At 45.3% G+C, this 23,054-nt stretch overlaps 1 protein-coding gene across 1 annotated transcript in view; it reads left to right on the top strand.

Moving 5' to 3' along the window:
- The first annotated feature begins 17,166 nt into the window (after positions 1–17,166).
- The window catches only part of STAC (SH3 and cysteine rich domain), a 50,324-nt gene continuing 44,436 nt past the window's right edge, over positions 17,167–23,054 (top strand). The window contains exon 1 of the mRNA XM_056857731.1: positions 17,167–17,437. Within this exon, the coding sequence (XP_056713709.1) occupies positions 17,251–17,437 (187 nt within the window). The 5' untranslated portion in view covers positions 17,167–17,250. The remainder of the gene's footprint in view (positions 17,438–23,054) is intronic.

The raw sequence follows: 23,054 nt of genomic DNA, 5'->3' as shown, positions 1-23,054 counted from the left end.
GCAGTAACTTCTGGGGGAGGGGGGTAGCAGCAGGGAGGAGGAGGGATGGGGAAAGCCCTGGTCTCTGAGCAGTGTTCCAAAAATCTGACAGAATCTAAATTGCAAGGAAAGGTAAAGGAATCAGGAATGAGTAAACATGAATGGAGAAGCATAATTAAAACCTTCAAAGGCTGGAGAAGAGGACATCAAAAGAAAGATAATTGGTGATCAGTTCAGATCTAAGAAAGATGTCCAGCCTGATCCAATCGTGTTTATTAGAAAATAAGTCCCACTGAATTACTTCTGAGTAAGCATTCAGCCTTAATCTTCACCTTTGCTGTAAACTGTTGGATGAGTATTGGGATTTTTGTTGTTGTTCTTTTTAGAATATGTTGGATAATAACACACAGGTACTTAAAAGCTACACACTTTCCTTAGATTGCCTCTGTTTGTTTCCAAGAGTGTAGTTCCGCGAATGATCCCGATGATATAGCTTTACATATGAAATACCAACGGCTGCTCCTATTGCTCTTAGAAGTGGTCTGGTTACTTTAATGGATTGTTAACCATTGATTTAGAAAGGGATTTCCAAATGGCAGGTACTCATCTATCATAAATCAGGTAACTGTCATTTAATCAATTAGATGCAGTTGTTGACTACATAAAGATTGCCATTCAGAAATCCCTGGTTCAATGCTCAGACCAAGTTTTAAATGTGTAATGCACGTAGACCAGAAAAGTGTTCCAAGAAGGAGGATTTTAGGGCAACCTGAGCACTCTTACCTGTGAATAATCCCATATGATTTATCCAGATTTTCTAAGGCATCACCCCAAGAAAGACAAAAACTTGCAATAATTGGCTCTTTTGCTGCATTAAATCCATTCTCAAAAACCAAGAAGCACAATTTAGTCAAAGTTAAGTCTGGTCTAAATGATACTACATGTTATGTTCCTCCTGGCCGATAATGTGATGTCTGGCAAGAGTCCTTGCCACAGGTGTTGATCATTGCAAATGATATGCGTTGTGTGGTATGATATTGCAGCGAGCCAGTGTGGTACAGTGGTTAGAGTCTTTGAACTATGACCTGGCAGACCCAGCTTTGAATCCCCACTCTGCCATGGAAGCTTGCTGGGTGACTTGGGACCGGTCGTACTCTCTCAACCTAACCTACTGCACATGGTAGTTGTTGCAAAATGGAAGCGAGGATAATGACATACGCTTCTGTGGGTCCCCAATGGGGAGAAAGGTGGGGTATAAATGAAATAAATAAAATATGTACTTTTCCATCATAACATGTTAAGAATATAAGAAAGGCCATGCTGGATCAGACCAATGTCCATCAAGACCAGCAGTCTGTTCACACAGTGGCCAATCAGGTGCCTCTAGGAAGCCCCCAAACAAGACAACTGCAGCAGCACCATCCTGCCTGTGTTCCATGGCACCTAATGTAATAGGCATGCTCCTCTGATCCTGGAGAGAATAGGTATGCATCATGACTAGTAGCCATTTTTACTAGTAGCCACAAAAAGCCCTCTCCTCCATGAACATGTCCACTCCCCTCTTAAAGCTTTCCAACTTGGCAGCCATCACCACATCCTGGAGCTATTTAAGGTGTTCTCCCTTCTCCTGAAGCTTCAGAAGTTCCATGCAGCATTTGTAACTGTATAAAGGAACTTTAACCATATTGTAAAGGGCACCTTTTAATATTTCCATTCCTTTTGTAACCTTTTGTATTGTGATTTTATGCCAATAAAGGAATGATGAATGGATTGTCTAAAGGAACTTGTAGAAGCCATTGTTTTGAAGAGAAACCTTAGATACACAGACAGCTAGATAGACAGCTAGACAGTCTCCATCTTTGATGTTGGAATTCAGTAGTTAGAAGATACTACATAAGCCTCATTCCACAGGAGCATAATGCAAATGTTCTAATTGCTGTAGGTGAAAAAGATAGCGTGAAATCCTCATGGAATTCTTGAGGTGGAGTTCTGCGATGGCAAACTCCCACCTTATTATCCTAAATGTACACAGTAACTGTACAAATGAAAATACATCATGTGAAAACAGAGATTTGCCTTTGATTTCTTTTCTAATCTAGGCTTGATGCACATCTTATTGGTTTTGAGTTACGTTTAACTGTCTCAAATCAATGGGAGTTAAAAAGTGTGCAAATTTGGCCCCATTGCGCTGTAATTTAGAAACAAGCATAATTCTTAGAAAAACATAGTTTTCATTTGGGATATCAGCAAAAGAGGAATGTTTGTTTTTGTCTCCTTGAATGTGTTTACTTTTATTTTGCACTACTTAAACCAGGAGAGGGGATGAGCTGATCTAGTGGAACAACACAAATTGCTCCAAAAGGGCATCGCGAACAGCGTATCTTTTCTGTGAGCAGCTATAAAGGAAATGTTGCCAGTGCCTTTTGTTGTCATTAAATCAGACGTTCGGCAGCAGAGAGTCAGCAGCGACCTGTCTTCCTGATCTTGAGGTAGCAACTCTGTTCCTTCACAATGCACAAAAAAGGCAAATGGGCTGATAATGCTTATAAACCCTTCTTGTAAACCCTGCTTGTAAATAACAATCTGGGGGCCTTAGGACTGTGTTCATTCTGGAAGTTTGCCTTAGTTTGTGATATGCTCTGATTTATGTGCATGGTCCCAACAAAAAAATCCAACATTCACTGGGCTGGGAAGAAGCTGTAGACTTTCAGGCTTGGGTTGTAGATTTCATGACTGGGCTTGGAAGCCAGAGAATTATTAACTGGCATGCCTTTTAAGGAGTAGGCTGAAAAAAGCATGTCTTTTTCTCTTCAAAGGCCTTGAAGATCTTTCTTTGCAGCATTTCTAGTGGTTAGTATTAACCATTAACCAAGATTAGGCTCTTTTTAATCCGGTACATATTGCATTTAGTAAGATTTTATTGTACATTTTTTAAAAATGTGAATTAGAGGCACTCATTTATTTCAACAGACTCTAACTTTCTTCCACAGGGGCCAGTGGGGCAGTTTCACGGTTGCTCTCCATGTTATTATTTGCATTACTCCTTCGTTCCATCGGAGATTACAATCTCCCTTCTGCAATGTGAGAGGAGGCATATAAATGAAGAATTTTCGCTTGGGTTTTGATTCGTTCTGCCAAGTCAATCCAATGAATCCATGAACAGATTTTTTATTTGGCTTATTATATGCATTTGTGGCAAACAGCCTGCGTTGCTTTGAGGATTGTGCCATGAAACAAACCATGATGACCGTACATTCGGCAAAACCCAAGTTAAGACAAACTGTGTTTAATGAACCAAATTCAAACCTCGATTTCAGATTCTGGTTTGACTTACTCTAACTCAACATAGTAGTCCATGTTCAAATTATCCCACTATTAGGGAGTCCAGGTCTCCTACTTCAGCAAAAGATCCCCCCCCCAAAAAAAGCTGGCTTTGCCTGTGGCCGCTCAGCACAACAACAGAGGGGGATACTAGGGGAACACAGGGGGGGGCAGTCAATAGGGTTGCCAGCTCCATGTTGGGAAATACCTGGAGATTTTGGGGGTAAAGCCTGAGGAGGGCAGGGTTTGGAGAGGGGAGGGACTTCAATGCCATAGAGTCCAATTGCCAAAGTGGGCATTTTCTACAGGGGAATTGATCTCTGTTGCCTGGACATCAGTTATAATAGCGGGAGATCTCCAGCCACCACCTGGAGGTTGGCAGCTCTATTAATCAACATTGTACCAATGCAGTGTGACATCACTTCCTGCACAATTTGGTTAACCAACTTGGGCAAATGCTAGAGCAGTGACTCTATGTGGTGATGTCACTTCTGGGTAATACCAGAAGTGGCATCACCACATTGCTGGTGCTGTCATGACATCACAGGTGAGGGCCCCTGCCACATAATATGCGTTTTTCTGGTTGTTAGGCTTTGAGCTCACAGCCCTACTGACTAATCACAGTTTGTTTAAACCATGATCTTGCGCGAGGTCCGAAATGAAAGGGGGTAGGGAGAAAAAAGATCTCTCAGATCTTAGGGTCTCTTCATCTATAGCCTGCACAGGAGAGTTTTCTGATTTCAGTGCATGCCCAGCATAGTTGAAACAAGAAGCAAAAAGGGGAAAAAATGGAAGCCATCCAAGCTGAAAGCGTAACAACAAATAGCTGAGCAAATTTGTCTCTGATGCCAGACAGGAAATAGGGGTCCCTTAAAAGGCTGTGAGCAAAGGACAAACTTAACAGTCCTTATACTAACAATGCTGGAGATTCGTTTTCGCTGACAAATTAAGTTAAAAGCCAATGTAAACTAAATCCTAATCAAATGCCTCGGCTTCTTTTCCCTCCAGCAGAAGTGTCCCTTACTTGGGCTCTGTTATGTTACTGTCTGCTGGGAGGAACTTCGAATGCGCAGCAGCCCATTTTTGTGGAAGAGAGTGCAGAGGTTTGACATAATGGTTTGCCAGCCTTGTTATCTGGATAAATACATTGTTGACTTGGTTTCAATATGCTTTAAAATCTCTACCATTTAAGCCGTGTTAAATCTCAAACAGCAGTAGTGGGAGAGGGAAAAAAGAGAGAGGGGGGCGATGCCTGTGTGATTTGTAGAAGTGAAGGGGAAATTTCGGAGCGTTAATAATCATTTGGTTATTAAAAGTGAACATTCCCCTGTGGATAACAGAAAGACACCTCCCCAACTGTTATCATTGCAAGCCTTTTATACAATACCTCCATGGTGACTCGCTGTATACAATACACCAGGGTAAACATTTTTTTATGATTTCTTGTTACAAAGTATTCTTTTATAAAAAGGTGCTGCTTAGGAAATGCCTCTGAAACGATTAAATATGCTCGTTGCTCTGACAAATTCTCAGTGATTATTGTTTTCGGGGGGGGGGTTGTCGACTGTAATGATCTACGGCTTTCGGTAGAGAGCAGATTGTTGAAGGAAGGATGCCCAGGGTGGGGGGAGTGTCACGCAGGCACTCTAAGAGACTACAATAGCACAGTGAGTCGTACCAGATGAGGAGGTGGTCTTGTGTTCTATGCCGCCACTTGAGTAGGGTGGCCAGGTGGCTGGGACCGGTGGACAATTATCTGCCAATCCAGTAGGCTTCTCGAAGTGGCAACCACGACTGCCCAATCCCTAGGGTTGCCAAGCTCAAGGTGGTGGCAGGAGATCTCCCCCCCCTTCCTCCCTCTCCCCCTCGCTTACCTGCTGGCTGGCCGGGCCCAGCATTTAGATCTGCACCACCACCGCCTCCGAAGTCCACATGGGCTCGAGGATGGCGCAGGGGTGAACGCCAGGCTGGGCCCAGCATTCAGCTCTGCCCCACCGCCTCCAAAGTCCATGTGGAGTTTGGAGGCGGCAGGAAGTGCAGAGCTGAAGTCCCATGCCTGTATGGCTTGTTGGTGTTGTTTTTTTGACTTTTTTTCGGAAATTCACATTTTTGGGGGTCTGTTAAACCTGAACACGAAAAATTCCACATACGTGTTTCCAAAGAGATCACCCCAGCCTCTAGTCTGAGAAAAACATTCGGAATGCATTGGGGGTCTCCAAAAATCTTGGGGGTCTCCAAAAATCTTTTGTAGGAACTTAGATTGTACAGCTTCCAGTAAGCGCCTTTCCTTGTACATACAGAGCTGGGAGCCGTAGAGGAGCTGGGTAAAGACCTTGATTGCTGAAGCAATAAAAGAGACCCCTTTTGTGAAATAGAATCTTATAATGGTGGAGGTTGCTGTATGGGCGGTTTCTACCGCATGCAGGGCCCGATCTCTCCAACATCCAGACGACTGGAAGACTGTGCCAAGATATTTAAAGATTTTTGTTCTGTGTTATAACCATCTATTTGCCACCTGTGTTTCCGATATTTCTTGACAAAAGTGAGGACTTTTTTGCTTTTTGGCAATTTATTACGGGCTGTTCCTCTTTACAATATGCAATGAAAGCATGAAATGCTCTCCTAAGGCCCAGTTGTGAACAGGATAGAATGACAGTGTCATCTGCATGTAGCAGAGCGGGAATCATTTTAGCTGCAAGTTTTGAGGAATGAAAACTTGGATTTCGCATATTCTGAGGGCTGCAGGTAATCAGTGTTGCTGGGAAATTCCAAGTAGGAAAGGAAATCTTTTCCTGAAATACACAATTTCATCTCTGGAAAACCGTGTATTTAACCATGCAGAAGTGGGTGGACATTCATCTGGCAATGACTACAGTAACCTGTCATTTCTGTGTTCTTACACTCCACAGTCCAGTAAGCAAAACTGGCAAGGGTTTGCAGAAAGGGAAAGAGGGTAATCTAATCCAATTTCCTTAATATCCTTAATTGTTAGTAATTCGCGAAAAATTATATCAGTTTCAGCTGAATAAATGAAATGAACAAAATGGGTTTAAAGTTAATTTGTTTTGAGGAAGCAGTGGGAAATAAATTTTAAAGGACTAGCTTAATAGTTTGATATTCAAGATGCACTAGATTTAGTGGAATCATAGCAACAAGTGGTTTTGGCAAAAAGCAATTTAATTCTAAGTGACCTCTTCCATAGGTATTGCTTGGACTTTGAGTAGGAATGCATCACCTGGCCATCTTTGCCCTTGAACTAATTATTATTATTATTATTAATTATAATATTAATATAATCTCTTTTGTATCTGCTTTTCTGCTAAAACTGAAGTAACCTCATTCTATAATATACTGAACACATGAAGCTGCCTTATACTGAATCAGGCCCTTGGTCCATCAAAGTCAGTATTGTCTACTCAGACCGGCAGCGGCTCTCCAGGTTCTCAGGCAAAGGTCTTTCACATCACCTATTTGCCTAGTCCCTTTAACTGGAGATGCCAGGGATTGAACCTGCGACCTTCTGCATGCCAAGCAGATGCTCTATCACTGAGCCATGGCCCCTCCCCTACTGACACCTGACCCAGCTGGAAGAAAAAAGGCTTTAATTGTTCTCCTGGAGAGGTCTGGTGAATCTGGTGCAGATAGCCCTCTGATGTCCAGAAGATTGCCTGGTAGAGTAACAGCCACAAAACACCGACCCCACACACCTGCCATGAGTCCCATGTTTGTACAACTTGCTTCTGCAGATGGGCAACCACCTCATTGGATCATCGCTTTTACACAGATGTGAGTCCAAACTAAGCCATGGAAATGGTATTATAGTGAGCTATAGGGTTGCCAGGTCCCTCTTCGCGACTGGTGGGAGGTTTTTAGGGCGGAGCCTGAGGGTGAGGTTTGGGGAGGGACTTCCCTTCCTCTCCCCACAACAGACCCCTTGTAAAGTAGGTGGGTCGGGTTGCCAGGTCCCTCTTCGCCACTGGCGGGAGGTTTTGGGGTGGAGCCTATGGAGGGCGGGGTTCGGGGAGGGACTTCAATGCCATAGAGTCCAGTTGCCAAAGAGGCCATTTTCTCCAGGGGAACTGATTTCCATCGGCAGGAGATCAGTTGTAATGGAAGGAGTTCTCCAGCTAGTACATGGAGGCTGACAACCCTAGGTCATCAGCATCTGGAAGAACCAGGCCATTTCAGAAGGCCCTTTCTGTTTTGAAGACCATTTGGGAGCCAGTTGGATAGACTAATTTGCTGCTGTTTCTGGTAACAGGAGAATCTCAGGAGATTTCCAGCTAGTACCTGGAGGTTGGCAACCCGGTATAGTGAGCGAGTATGCCTCCTGGTGAGACTCCGCTTCTTTTGCTATTTCAGTTAACTCCTGAACAATGTTGGAAGTGGAGCCCTCCTGGTTTTCTGAAGCAGACTTTGCTTCCTGATGAGCTGAAAGAGTGGCAGCTATATCTTCAGCCCCATCATTATTCATTTGCTGCCAATAATTCTGCTTGATCATGGGATACATTCTTAGGCACAGGCATTCCAAGATTTGTGAATGAGCCTTTTAGAATCTCTATAAAGGAAGCGTTCCCTGGGGAACAGCCACTTCAAAGTGTGTCTGATGTGTCACACGGAGGATAACAAACCTGAAAGAGGAACAAAACAGAAATATTCTGAACTCTAGGCTCATAGGACTTTTAAAAAAACAACCTACAACCCCTATAATATCAGTTATATCCCAGATCCTCCTTTATCTGAGATGGCTCACCACAGGAACTAGAATCGCCTCTACTTCTGTCACTAAAAAGCCAAGTTACCAGAAACAGCAGCAAATTAGTATATCCAACTGGCTCCCAAATGGTCTTCAAAGCAGAAAGGGCTTTCTGAAATGGCCTGGTTCTTCCAGGTGCTGATGACCTAGGGTTGTCATCCTCCATGTACTAGCTGGAGAACTCCCTCCATTACAACTGATCTCCTGCCGATGGAAATCAGTTCCCCTGGAGAAAATGGGCCACTTTGGCCATTGGACTCTATGGCATCGAAGTCCCTTCCCTCCCCAAACCCTGCCCTCCTCATGCTCTGCCCCAAAAACCTCCTGCCAGTTGCGAAGAAGGACCTGGCAACCCTATGACGACCTCATACAGTGGTGGATTATAGAACACAGCATCTGATGCAGATCTTAATTGGGGTGTGTGGGGAGAGAGCATATTGAGAGAAGCAATCCCATAGTCACGCTGGTCCCAAACAGCGGACAGTTCTAAATCTTAGAACCAGAAGCTTGAATTGAGCCCAACAGCTAACTGATACCCACTGCAGAATTGGTGGCATATGACCATCCCTTTCCATATCCTTCAGGAATTCCAAGAGGAATCCCCCGCCCCCTTCTCAGCCTCTAGATCTAGACTGTTCACAAGGACTGCCAACCCTATCTCAGTGCCATAACCAGATTGGAATCCCATCTGCAAAGGATCAAGAAATGTTTCTTCGTGCAGATGTAGCTGAAGGTGCCCTGCCAGCCAGTTTGGAAGACATTTAGCATCTGCTATGTCTGTGTTATAGCAAGGAAGTAAAGCACAGTGAAAGTTCCCCAGAAATAAGGTTAATATGCTCTTAAAATGTGCATGTGCGTGAGCATCCTTCCCTTGAGTTTAAATCTATGGAGTCATGAGTTTGTTTAGTTGCGTGGTCTTCTACCCATGGGTCGGGGCCTTCACGTGGGTTATGGAGTCTCAATTGTTGGGTTTTGAGTCTCGACAGAGCCACTATTTTTGCTGCCTCTTTGGAGAACTTGTTGCTAGTGAGCATGTGTAGAAAGGAAGGGTGGCACATGTTTCCTGAGCCTCTTTGCGCTCACTCTGAGAATAGCAGGATGGCGAAGTGGTGGGAAAGATTCTTACATGGATTTGACTCTTGGTCTGTTCCTCACCACAGTACACTACATGATATTTAGTTTCTATCACCTGTGTCAGGCTTTCTTGATCTGCCCAATGGGTGCTGGGAATGAAATCTGTTTTTTCCCCCTCTTCTTCCTGTCACATTACTTGCTGACACATCCTTTCAGCTCATCAGGTCTCAGGCCTGGAAATGGTGAAGACCACTGACTGAGATGATACAAGTAGAATTTGAGTGTGTGTTGTGTCTTCTCCTGTTGCTGCATGATTCTTTGAAATCCTACCAACTTTTAAATCGTCTTAGTATGTGTGACTAAATTCTGCTGGCAACAGCATAGCACTGCAAACCACTTCTGTTTACCTATCTGATCCCAGTGTCTGTCTATGCCCTAAATTTGGTTATAAAGCACTTTTAAAGATGAAGTCTCATAGCCAGTGCATCTGTTGAGCAACATTTCAAATGCATATTATACTCCAATAAACTAATAAAGTTTGAGCAGATCTGATTTGGATTCCATTTACACCAGTTAAAATGTCATGCTAACTAAATTGTAGTGAGAGCAACATTGGGCTGAGCATGCAAACCAAGGATGTTTCAAGAGAATTTTGTAAACTCATTTTTCATCCATTAAAACAAGCAGCTAGTTTGTTGAGCCATGGCATTTTCTTCCTTCTCAGTAATCATGAATAAATTAAGACCTCTCCCCCTCAAGTATTCTCTGTGTCCTCGGGGACAAGAAGAAGATGAAGAAGAGGAGGAGGAGGAGTTGGTTTTTATATGCCGACATTCTTCTCCACTTAAGGAAGAATTAAGCAGGCTTACACTTCCCTTCCCCTCCCCACAACAAACACCCTGTGAGGGAGGTGGGGCTGAGAGAGCTCTGAGAGAACTGTGGCTAGTCCAGTGTCACCCAGCTGGCTTCATGTGGAGGAGTGGGGAAACAAACCCAGTTCACCAGAACAGAGTCCGCCGCTCATGTGGAGGAGTGGGGAATCAAAGCCGGTTCTCCAGATTAGAGTCCACTGCTCCTAACCACCGCTCTTAACCACTACATCATGCTGGCTCTCATGAACTGTCTCTTTCTAGGGTTGTCAATCTCCAGGTGGGGCCTGGAGTTCTCCTGTTCTTTAGGCTACATAGGTGAGTTCCCTTGCAGGAAATGGCAGCTTTGGAGAAACCCTAGTCATAGAACCGTCACCTCCCCACTGAGCTCCCTTCCATCCCAAAGTTTGTCTTCCTGGCACCACCCCCAAATCTCCAGGGATTCCCCAGTCTGTAGTTAGCAACCACATATCCTTCCTCCATTTCCCTCTAACTCAGCTTCAACAGAGCCAGCATGGTGTAGTGGTTAAGAGCAGTGGTTTTGAGCGGTGGGCTCTAATCTGGAGAACCAGGTTTGACTCCCCACTCCTCCACATGGCTGCGGAGGCTAAGCTGGTGAACCGGGTTGGTTTCCCTACTCCTCCACATGAAGCCAGCTGGGTGATCTTGGGCTAGTCACAGCTGTCTTAGAGCTCTCTCAGCTCCACCTACCTCACAGGGTCACTGTTGTGGGGAGGGGAAGGGAAGGTGATTGTAAACCTGTTTGATTCTTCCTTAAGTGGTAGAGAAAGTTGGCGTATCAACCAACCAACTTTCTGAACTCCCAGAGCATATTCAGGGCTCCCTAGACCTGTTGTGTGGTTTCCCCCCCACACACACACACACACTTAATTTGCAGTCTTTTTTTTCATACCTGGGTTGGGGATCTCTGAATATTTAGGGAGTCCTCGCAGTTTGTGAGTGGCCTGGTTTTGTTGCATTCATCAATGGCAGGGGAGCTTACTATGAGATACATTGATTTCATTATTTCAATGAAAAAGCTCTATGCACTGGCATAGTTTAGGGTTCTCCGCTCCAGCTTGGGAAATGCCTGGAGATTTGACAGCGATGCTGTCAGAATTTGGGAAAGGAGCATGATGAGGCCATGTGACGCCACTGGGTTCATCCTCCAATGTGGCTGTTTCCTCTAGGACAGCTGATAGGGTTGCCAACTCAGTTTTGGGACATTCCTGGGGATTTGGGGGTAGAGCCTGGGGTGGGCAAAATTTGGGGAAGGGGGCTTCAGCAGAGCACAATGCTGTAGAAGTCACCCTCCAAAGCATCCATGGTATCTAGGGAAACTGAACTCTGTGGCCTGGAAATCCCTTGTAATTCCAGGAGATCTCCAGCTCTGTTGGCAACCCTAAGAAATGATCTCTGTCGTCTGGAGATCACTTCTTTCCTTTTATCCCTTAGAAGCTCCTTGATCAATTGATCTTGAGCAGCATATATCTAGTGTTGGAGGGATATAAGGATTGAAACAAATCTTGCCACTGACTTCTGGTTCTAGGAGAACTTGTGGCCGGTGACCCTGACGGTCGGCTTCAGCAGTTCTATAATATTAAGCCATTTGTTGGGCCTAGTATTTGGAAATTTATCTATTTTGCTATTTCTCTAAAAAAATTCTCTAAATTTTTTTGCTATTTCTCTAAAACCGTATGACCCCCTCCCCTCCTGTAATGCAATATGGGAGGCATGTCAGGTACGAAGTGTGCCAGCTGGGACTCGCGCAGCACAAAAAGCAGACAAACGGCAGCTTTGTACGAAATAACCCGTGTCCTTTCCGTGCAGCCGGGCAAAATGACTTCTGGAGGGTTCTTCATTAGCAAATCGTGTTATCTGTGAAACGGAGTTGGCGTGATTAAATTAGCTTCTCCGGGCCTACTGCTGAACCAGCAAGAGGGTTGTGATTTAGAAGAAGAAGAAAAAACAAGCACTTTGTTGTACTGCTTAGTCTTTTTTCCATGGCAGAAGAAGAATAATGTTTGCTGTTTAATTAACCTCATGTGGCCGGGCGGGAATGGGTGGCAAATCAATAATGAATGTCACCTTGCGCCAGTGGAATTCTATGGGGTTTTTTTTGGGGGGGGGTGTTGGGGGAGGAGATAATGAGTCTTGATTTCTGCTGGAACAATTAAAGTTGCAGGCAGGTGATTAGTTACCGCTCTCCGGGCTCCCGCTGGGGGTATGAAGGCTCCTGGCTGCAAATCTCACTTAAGCAGGCTGAGCCAAATGAGGGACAAGATGGAGGAGGCACTTCATTACGGTGTCCTGTATTTATCTCCCCCTAACCATCTCAAGATTCACTTTCAGCCACCGTAAATCAGGAAATCAACAGCTGTTTTGTTCCTAGCTGGTTCTTTAAGAGGAAGAAGAAGAGGTGGTTTTTACATGCCGACTTTCTCTACCACTTAAGGGAGACTCAACCCGGCTGACAGTCACCTTCCCTTCCCCACAACAGACACCCTGTGAGGTGGGTGAGGCTGAGAGAGTGTGACTTGCCCAAGGTCACCCTGCTGCCTTCATGTGCAGGAGTGGGGAAACAAATCCAGTTCACCAGATTAGCCTCCGCTGCTCAGGTGGAGGAGTGGGGGAATCAAACCCGGTTCTCCAGATTACACTCCACCTCTCCAAACCACTGCTCTTAACCACTACACCATGCTGGCTCATTTAACCCTCTGATCTCCAGTTTCTTCCTTAGGGCTGCCAGCCTCCAGGGGATGGCTGGAGATCTCCCGCTAGTACAACTGATCTCCAGCCGATAGAGATCAGTTCACCTGGAGAAAATGGCTGTTTTGGATTCTTTGGCGTTATACCCCGTTGAAGTCCCTCCCCAAACCCCACCCTCCTCAGGCTCCCCCCTGAAAATCTCCAGGTATTTCCCAACCCGAAACTGGCAACCCTATTTTTCCTACTTCCAGGGACTACCACGAGTAGGGTTGCCAACCTCCAGGTGGTGGCTGGAGATCTCCTGGGATTACAACTGTTCCCCAGGCAACAGAGATGGAGAAAATGGCCTCTTGGAAGGTGGACTTGATGGCAGTATACCCCTATTGAAGTCCCTCCCCTTCCCCAGTTTTCTCAGGCTCCACCCCGAAAATCTCCAGGTATTTCCTAACCCGGAGCTGACAACCCTAATTGCGAGTGACATTAAGAGCTCCTCCTTTTTTTATGCTGATGTGTGTAAGGAAGGGCAAGATGTGGGACAGCCATTCTGTTTTCAAAGCAAAGGCTCTGGATATGTGTCTATTCCTGTACCTGTGAATGCATCTGTAACCACTTGCTGATACTGGTTTTGTCATCAAGAAATGTAAGGTTGGGGCCAGACTAAATTGGCAGTTTCCAAGAAATTCCTTGTTCCAACTGGAGACACCCCTCATGTCGTTTCTCAGAGTCTCCTCTCCAGGAGCAGCATTGCATGGAGATCTGTAGGGAGGCAGGAACTTTCCATCCTACCCATGGTGAATTTAGTCTGGAGCCACTCCGTACTACGCAGGTTCTCTTCCCAGGGCTGTATTCAGACATCATGAACAAACTCAAACTTTGGTTGGGAAAGTCCTGGAGATTTGGGGTCAGATCCTGAGGAGGGAAAGGTTGCTCATCCCAAACCAGGAAGGAGGGCCAGTAACATGATTGGGGTTATGCCTAGCAAAACAAAAAAACCTTAACCTGCTGGCAAAAGACACCAGTAGAGGGAGACAGATGACTCTCCTGGGGGAGGGAGTTCCATCGTTTAGCAATCATATTTTATTTTGCTGTCTAAATTTGAGCATTTCAGCAAACTAGGGGTTGTTCTTTTTTCTTGTTCACCAACAGGTTCTGAACCAGGACGTGGTGTAGAATCCAGCATGGTGGGGTGGTTAAGAGTGGTGGTTTGGAGCGGTGGACTCTGATCTGGACAACCAGATTTGATTCCCCACTCTTCCACATGAGCAGTGAAAGCTAATCTGGTGAACTGGATTTGTTTCCCCACTCCTACACATGAATCCAGCTGGGTGACCTTGAGCTAGTCACACTCTCTCATCCCCACCTACCTCACAGAGTGTCTGTTGTGGGAGGGGAAGGGAAGGTGACTGTAAGCTGGTTTGATTCTTCCTTATGTGCCTTCTACCTTCTTCTTCTCCTTCTCCTCCTTCACCTCCATCTCCTCCTTCTCCTCCCCCCCAGAAGTGAATTGGAATTGTTTCTAAGAATGGGATCCAGTGGGGTGGATCCAACTATCCTGCAAGTAGCTCTCCACCAAAGTAGTCTTCCTCCAGTTTAAGTGTCTCTTCCTCCAATTGATAAACCACTTAACTTCAAGGAAGTCCCCTTAGACTGGAGAAGGCTTCAAACTTGAGCCAAAAGGAAAGGTCAGAAATACATACATTTTCCTCAGTGGGGTGGTAGGACAGGGGTAGGATCCACCCCAATATCAAGGAATTCTGTAGGAAGTTTTTCTGTGCACGCCTCATTTAAAATGAATGGGAGCTCCTTGTGAATGCGGCTTTAGAGTTGCCAACTCTGGGTTAGGAAATACCTGGATATGTTGGGGTTGGAGCCTGAGGAGGGTGGGTCCTCAATGGGGATAATGCCGTAGAGTTCACTGTCCAAAGCAGCCATTTTCTCCACGGCAACTGATCTCTGTAGCCTGGGGATTGGTTGTAATTCCAGGAGATCTCCAGGCCCCACCTGGAGGGTGGCAACCCTGTGTGGCTTTCTAGGCGAGGCACAAAAATAAATGGAACATTCCCACTGCATTGTGCCCTTGTGCTCTCAGAAATATGCCCTCCGTGTTCGAATGCGTGCTATGTTCAGACTCCTCCTGTGTAGCTCCGGTCCCTTTCAGGGGGAGCTTTTTAAGGAAAATCTCACACTGTTGTTGCCGAACATGCATAATGCAGCTTTCTGTGAAGCCCCTGCATGGACAGTGGGGAGGATACGAGAACCAATTTAAGTGTCTCTTGCAAAGAGTGGTCCAAATGTAATGATTAAAGGCTTAAGGTGTCAAGTGAAGCTTTCCACCAGGCAATTGGGAGACTGCTGACTGGAAGCCAATGAGCAGCCGGAGCCTCTGTCATTAATCTGTCAGATCTTGCTGGTCACCAAGTTAACAGAAAGGCTGAAAAGATAAAAATATCAGATTCATTTCCCTGTAGACACCAAAGGAGAACCTCATGAATCCCGTGCTCTGTCCTATAACCACAGTATGTATGAGCACTTGAAGCTGCCTTGTACTGAGTCAGACCCTTAGTCCATCAACGTCAGTATTGTCTACTCAGACTGGCAGCAGCTTTCCAGGGTCTCAGGCAGAGGTCTTTCACATCACCTACTTGCCTAGTCCCTTTAACTGGAGATGCTGGGGATTGAACCTGGGACCTTCTGCATGCTAAGCAGATGCTCTATCACAGAGCTACGGCCCCTCCCCATCTACATAGCAAATAGGGGTTGAAAAGACACCTGTTGTCCTTGGCAATAACTCAATCCCTGATTTAGTCACATTCTGTATATGCCAAGTTTAGAAGAATGGGCCTCCTAGTCAAGTCCATTGACTAGAAGAAGCTCTCAATCAGCAGTCTCCCATTAATTGGAAATAAAATGCCCCTGAGCTCCTGCCTCTAATAGCTGAAAACATCCCAAGTACCTTTTCTTGAAGCCAACAGCATCGCCTAGTTACACATGAAAAAGTAAATATCAGAAGCAAAAAAAAAAGAGTTGGTTTTTATATGCCAACTTTCTCTACCACTTAAGGGAGACTCAAACCGGCTTACAATCACCTTCCCTTCCCCTCCCCACAACAGACACTGTGTGAGGTAGGTGGGGCTGAGAGTGCTCTAACAGAGCTGTAACTTGCCCAAGGTCACCCAGCTGGCTTGGTATGTAGGAGTGGGGAAACAAATCCAGTTTACCAGATTAGCCTCTGCCGCTCATATGGAGGAGTGGGGAATCAAACCCGGTTCTCCAGATCAGAGTCCACCGCTCCAAACTGACAGAACGAAACCAAAGGTGACAACTTTCAATCTCATATTATAGGATACCGCTTCAGCTTCCTCGCAGAAGCCTGTGCCCACTCTCTCTTGTGGATAAGAGAGAGAGCTACGCCAGTGGCCAGCGTATCACTTGTAAATATTTTCTGGCCCAGCATAAGCAGTAGCTGCTTAGTTACATCAGATAGACCCCCGGAAAATTTCATGGTACGTCACACCAGCCAAGGAAATAATGTCTCACCGTAGCTCACAGTAATGGTGTTTGAAAGGTAAACTAGAAGCGCTCTGCATTACGGCTAAGTTGATGGGAGGGGAGGTTCGCGTTACCTTTTACACGCCTAGACCACGGGCATCTCATCAAAGTTTGTTCACGTTGTTAACGTTACAAAATCATATGAATAGTCTAATCGTATCCAGGACTGATGGGGTTATTGTCTGAAAGCCAGGACTTCAGGCTTTCAGACCATAACCCCATAATCCATTCAGAAGAAGACAAACAAGATGCTCGTTGAGAGCAGGTATGCTGCTACTGCCCTCCAGAACCACCTTGCCCTCTTCTGCCAGAATGACCAGGGAACCCTAGAATTTTGCATTCCTAGTCCTTCCTCCATCCTCAGCAGCCCTGGTCCTACCAACAGCTCTAGTTGCTCCCATACAACCGATGAGTCTCTTACCACAGATAATGCAGTTTTCTAGAGCAGGAGAAGTTAGGCAGCGATGGGGAAACCTAATGGCAAGCCATGGTTTGCTGTAATTGGGCAGCAGGGCCTGACTTTTGAGTAGCCATTCCTCTGCTCGCTGTAGTGCCAAGGGGCCTGAAGTATGCCGCCTATGCCTACTGGTCTTACCTGGCCCGCAAAGACCTTTCCCCCAACCTGTGCTGCCCTTTTGTGACAAATCTCTTATAGGTACGTTTTCTTGAAGGAAAGGACTCAGCACATTAGATAAGAGTCTGCATTGGGTAGCTCCGCCTAGGTCGGACAACGCAGTGTTTGGAGTAAGTGTGGCATGAGTCCAGATCGGCCTAAAGTCCCAACTATTTGTTATGACATCCATTTTTATGCAGTGAATGCCGTCAGGAGTTGCATAGAAGTGGGGAATCTGAGAACAGACTGTCTGCTTCGCCACTGGCAACAACTGTGTTGTTGTATTGCAGCTCCAGAAACTGAAACGATCGCTGTCTTCCAAGACCAAAAGTTTGCGGAGTAAAAGTGCAGACAACTTTTTCCAGCGGACAAACAGCGACATGAAGTTGCAAGTCGACTTGTTGTCAGAGATCAGCCCCAGAGCCGGCCACCTCCCAACCGCAGAAAGTCAGTCATCGACTCCGACCAAGATCCATAACCAACCGGAGGGCAACAAGATTCATGTTTTCCAGGAACACATTTTCAAAAAACCCACTTTCTGTGACATCTGCAACCATATGATTGTCGGTAAGGCTAATTTGACGTGTTTGTGACCACGTTTTCCCTGCAAAAATACAGGATGGCCCTAATAATGCATGAGAATTCTAATCCAGAGGAACTTGGAATGGCCTTTTTTACATTCTTTAACAAATTATGCATTTAAGTGTGTGTGTGTGAGACACAGCCAACATAGCGAACCCTTGTGGGGTTTTTAAGGCAAGTGATTAAGCAGAGGGACTTTGCCACCGCTTTCCCCTGCTGATTCTTTCTTGGAGGTCTCCCTTCCAAGTACCGATTCTGCTTAGCTTCCAAGATCTGACGAGATTGGTCTATACAATACCATTCCACATATACCAGACGCAGACAAAATTTTGCACATCAAATTAGGCAGGAATTTAGGATATGGAGCCAATTTGTATCCTGGTTTTGGTGGTTTTCAAACTTCAGCTGCTAAAGGAGCTCCCATTTGGATTCCAAAAGAAAAATCTTCATGGATCCCTGATCCCTCCCGTCCTCTTTCACATGCACCAAATACTGGACAGCCCCTTTCAAAGCACACGTGCTTCGTGGAGGCTTCTGTCCCCTTGCATAAAAACCACACACACAGTGTGGGCTACATCCCCTCTTTCCCAGAATTCTTGAACCTGCAGGGCTGCCCCCTTAGCCCAGTAACTTTCTGTAACTACTGGTTTTTTCCCCCCCCAACTGAAACTAGGTCTGCTTTATTGTGTGATTTATTTCTGAGCTACCAATATAGAACTTGCAAGGAATGTCAGTGGGATGAATCGAACTGTGCTCTAGCCCAGTCCCACCCCGTCCTGTCCCATATTTGTTCTGATATTCAGTTATATTTTTTTCCATTCGTCCCTTACGATAACTTGTTTTAGGAGTGGCGGGGCAGGCAAGAAGCCAGTTTCTCTTTAGATGGTAGTATTTAAAAGCCAACGTGAAACAAAACTAACACCCCACCTGCACAAGAGGCAGATGTTTTGATAAGCTCCAGCTGTCCCCCCCCCCCCCATTGCTTTCCTCTGGGCTGTGCGGTGTCTTCGGTCATGTATATATGTGCACGCACATTTGAATTCCGCTTTTCACAGGAGCAAATATAACGTCAAAGCCTTGCGCTTAAGAAACATTTATCTATTTTTTTAAACCCTGCTATTCCCGATGTGCATTTCCTGTAATGACTCAAATGGAAAAAATCCTAGTTTTTCCCCCTGCACATTCTTTGCATGCTGTGATTAATGTCTCATCTATGTCAAAAGTAAAGATCCCTACATAGATTAACTAAAATTAAAACAAAAATATTGAATAAAAATGTTCATTCGTCTTTTGAACTCAAGTCCAGTTTTAAAGTTGCTCTTCCTTTTCACTCCCTCCATTCCCCCCTTCCTTGTATCACCTGTTTTTATAAGTGAAAACACACAGAGAGATCCGTCAGTGCATTTTGATCATAAAACTGTCCTCTATCAGTTAGACTGAGGGAATGAGAGAGATCTTTTTAGCAAACAGGCATTTATAATGGATTTTGTCCATTAAATGGATGTTCTCTTGAGGCAAGTTAGAAGAAGACGAAGAGCTGGTTTTTATATGCCTACTTTCTCCACCACTTAAGAAGAATCAAACTGGCTTACAATCACCTTCCCTTCCCCTCTCCACAACAGACACCCGGGCTGAGAGAGTGTGACTAGCCCAAGGTCACCCAGCTGGCTTCGTGTGTAGGAGTGGGGAAACAAATCCAGTACACAAGATTAGTGTCCGCCATTCAGATCAGAGTCCACCGCTCCAAACCACCACTCTTAACCACTACACCACACTATCTCTCCGCAAGTTACTTGTGAGGATACTCATTCACTTTCTTTTGTGAAAAGCAATGTAATCAACTTCAGGTTCTTTTAATGGTAAAAAGTATGCATTTCTCAAAATACACACTGGAAGACAAGTAACATCTGTTCAAGTTTTTAACATATTATTATTGTTATTTTATTTACTGCATTTACAGTCTTTTTTCCCAGTGGGGACCTGAAGCAGCTTACGTTGTTTTCCTCTCCTCCATTTTATCCTCACGACAACAGTTCAGCTAGGGTGAGAGTGTGTGATTGGCCCAAGGTCACCCAGCAAGCTTCGACGGCAGAGTGGGAATCTTAGTCCAATACTATAACTGCTACACCACACTCTCTCATATAGTGCATGCAAGGATCCTCGTGTGAATGTTTCTCCACCTTTTGAACTTGGGTCCCAGTTTTGAACTTCCTCCTTCCCTCTGCACATCAACTGTTTTCAGAGGTGAGTGTGCTGAGATCCTTCAGTACAATCACATGACCACACGCTGTGGCTTTGTGCATGGATCTGTGGACTCGGACACTAAACACTGGCATTACAATAGGGATAATAATCACCTAAGCCTCCAGTATTATTTGGAAAATTCCATGTATGCAATGGCTATTTGGCAGGAACCAGTGCATCCCAATGGCCATTCTCTGCCATCATTTTAGTACATCCTACAGCTCACTTAATATCTGAATCTGCTCCTCCCCATGGGTTGAATCCAGCTGGGGTTTTCTCCTGAAGTAAGGAGGTATTCTCTTTGGGCATCAAGAAAAAAGGGACCTGCATGCACAAAAGCCATGTGGGATGTGGGTCACATTATGGAGGAGAATTAGGCGAGATTGGATGGACATGTTGTCTGGATCCAACCCCAGGCTGTAAGAAACAAAATAGAACATTTGGGTTTTTCCCCAGAGAATCTGAGGGCCTTAGGTTACAATAGAGCAAGACAAGCAGTAAAACAAAGACTGTAAAGACACCGAAAGGCAATCTGATCTAGCTAGAACACCTTTTTTTAGGGCATCTGCCCAAACCAAGTACATCCCTTGCCCAGCGACATACCTTTCGACATTAGAAGGAAATACAACTAGGAGGGCATTTACACTAGCCTGATGCTCGGCTATGCCCTCTGCAGTACTAGAAGGAAAATTCCAAAAAATCCCCCTCTCACAAAGGCTCTGTCCCTGCAACAGTGGGGAACCAGAAACTTTGGGACACGTCCTCCTTAGGTGCAGCTACTATAAGGAGGACAGGGAGAAGATTCTTGGCCCACTTTTAAGAAAGAGCACTGGTTATCCTGAAGCTGTTAGAGTTGACATCCTTCTTAAGGATGAATTTTCTCAGGTAACAAAGTCAGTGGCCTTGCAATGAAAAGTTGTAGAGTGGAATGACTGCTTAAGTTGTATTGTTGACCAGTTGTTTTAACGAAGGTAACATTTTATATAGTGTTTTAATTAAAATGTATTGTTTTATACTGCCACTCTGGGTAGGGCAATGTTCCTGTAAATATTTTATGTTTGGTCAAAGGACCGTAATAACCAATTTATTATTGGATCCAACCCCATGTATTTTCCCCTTTCAGGAACTTTGCCAGACACTAAGGGAGCTCAGAAATTTGCCGTGTGTATATATATATAGAGAGAAAGAGGTTCCTCTACCTAGGGTAGGAACCCTTACATAAGCACATAAGAAAGGCCCTGCTGGATCAGACCAAAGTCCATCAAGTCCAGCAGTCTGTTCACACAGTGGCCAACCGAGTGCCTCTAGGAAGCCTTGCTCTGCCTCAGAATCCCGTACCTCTCTGACTTTGACATTCCCCATGCCCACATTCCTGGGGGTAGCAAAATGCCCCACAATTTTAGAAAACCTTGCCTCAAGGGCAAAACCTCTGTTGCCCGTCCATAATCCCGCATCCTGTCTTTTGCACATTTGGGGCTGGAAAGCACAAGGAACAGATGTTGAACACTGCTTGCGTATTTTAATGGCAGCAGAGTTTCCCCCCTTTGCATCCAGCATTAATTATGATCCCCGGCATCCCAGCAGCCAAATTACGTCTTTGTGTACGCACACCTGTGGTTTGAGTTGATGGAGAACAGTGCCAAAGGCACTAAGGGGTTGGCTTCCCTTTAGAAATACAGCCTCTGCCAAGTGATACCGAATGTTGCCTTTATGCAATTAGAGCTCTGTGCAATCAGAATTATCCTCTACAACACTGTTCACAGCTGAGGAAGAGGAAGAGAATGGTGAAAACACATTGCAAATCTAGCCAAGGAACTAATTTGACTTTTCTCTCCTCCCCCCCCCCCTTTGATAACTGAGAATTGAGTGAATTGGGCATCCAGGCAACTGAGTATCCATGAACAGTTCCTTCATCACTAGGGTATCCAGGTCCCTCTTTGCCACCGGCGGGAGGTTTTTGGGGTGGAGTCTGAGGAGGTTAAATTGTGGAACTCCCTGCCCCAGGATGTGGTGATGGCTGCCAACTTGGAAGGCTTTAAGAGGGGAGTGGACATATTCATGGAGGAAAGGGGTATTCATGGCTACTAGTTAGAACGGATACTAGTCATGCTGCATACCTATTCTCTCTAGTATCAGAGGAGCAGGCCTATTATAATAGGTGCTTTGGAACACAGGCAGGATAATGCTGCTGCAGTTGTCTTGTTTGTGGGCTTCCTAGAGGCACCTGGTTGGCCACTGTGTGAACAGACTGCTGGACTTGATGTGTCTTGGTCTGATCCAGCAGGGCCTTTCTTATGTTCTTATGAGGGCAGAGTTTGGGGAGGGGAGGGGCTTCAATGCCACAGAGTCCAATTGCCAAAGCAGCCATTTTCTCCAGGTGAGCTGATCTTGATTGGCTGGAGATCAGTTGTAATAGTAGGAGATCTCCAGCTAGTACCTGGAGGTTGGCAACCCTGTTCATCACACATGCTGTCTGTTATCTGTGGAGGGGAGGGAGCCTTCCGATTCCTTCACCACATTAAGATTCTGTCCAGCCTGATGTATGAACTGATTTTGTAATATGACATGGTTATTACATGGCATAGGGCATATAAGTGACAATATTTTGAAAGAAACCCGAGAGGACTACAAAAGACTCATTGGTCAAGATTACTAATGGGAGACCAGCTGGCCCAAATGAGCATTCACCGGCTGTTATTACCAACGGTCAACAGGCTTGCCAACAGGCCTGCCTCTTCAATAGTGCTTTAATGTGTGGAAATGGGCTGCCGAAGCTCATCATGGCGCTGAGGTAAATACCATCCCATTAAGCTTCTACTAAAGGGCCAGGACTTCTTTTGGGAACCCTAACCATCAAATGCCCAGCACGTTGATGAATGGGGTGGAGGGGACATGCTGAATCCTTCTGCAGGATCTCTGTCATAGAGTAGAAGGAGAAGAAGAGTTGGTTTTTCTAACCCAATTTTCTTTACCTTTAAGGAGTCTCAAAATAACTTATTATAACCTTCCCTTCCTCTCTCCACAACAGACACCTTTGAGGTAGGTGGGACTGAGAGAGTTCAGAGAGAACTGTGACTACCCCAAGGTCACCCAGCGGGCTTCATGTGTAGGAGTGGGGAAACCAACCGGTTCTCCAAAGTAGAGTCCGCGGCTCATCTCATTAGAGGGAGGGAAAGGGGTCCTATAAAGCAAATGTGTTTAATCAATCAATTACATCACCCTACGTTTGTACGTGAATAATAACTAATTCTTTAAAAAAAATTATTTAAAAAAACTCAATAATAACTAATTCTGAAAGGGCACACTTTGCTTTGGAAATGATGCATGTGGGCACGGCTGGCATTAGTTTAAAAGCATT

Source organism: Euleptes europaea, chromosome 11, assembly GCF_029931775.1.
Source record: "Euleptes europaea isolate rEulEur1 chromosome 11, rEulEur1.hap1, whole genome shotgun sequence".
Lineage (NCBI taxonomy): Eukaryota > Metazoa > Chordata > Lepidosauria > Squamata > Sphaerodactylidae > Euleptes > Euleptes europaea.
The sequence above is the reverse complement of the archived record's forward strand: the minus strand, read 5'-3'. Positions and strand labels throughout refer to the sequence as shown.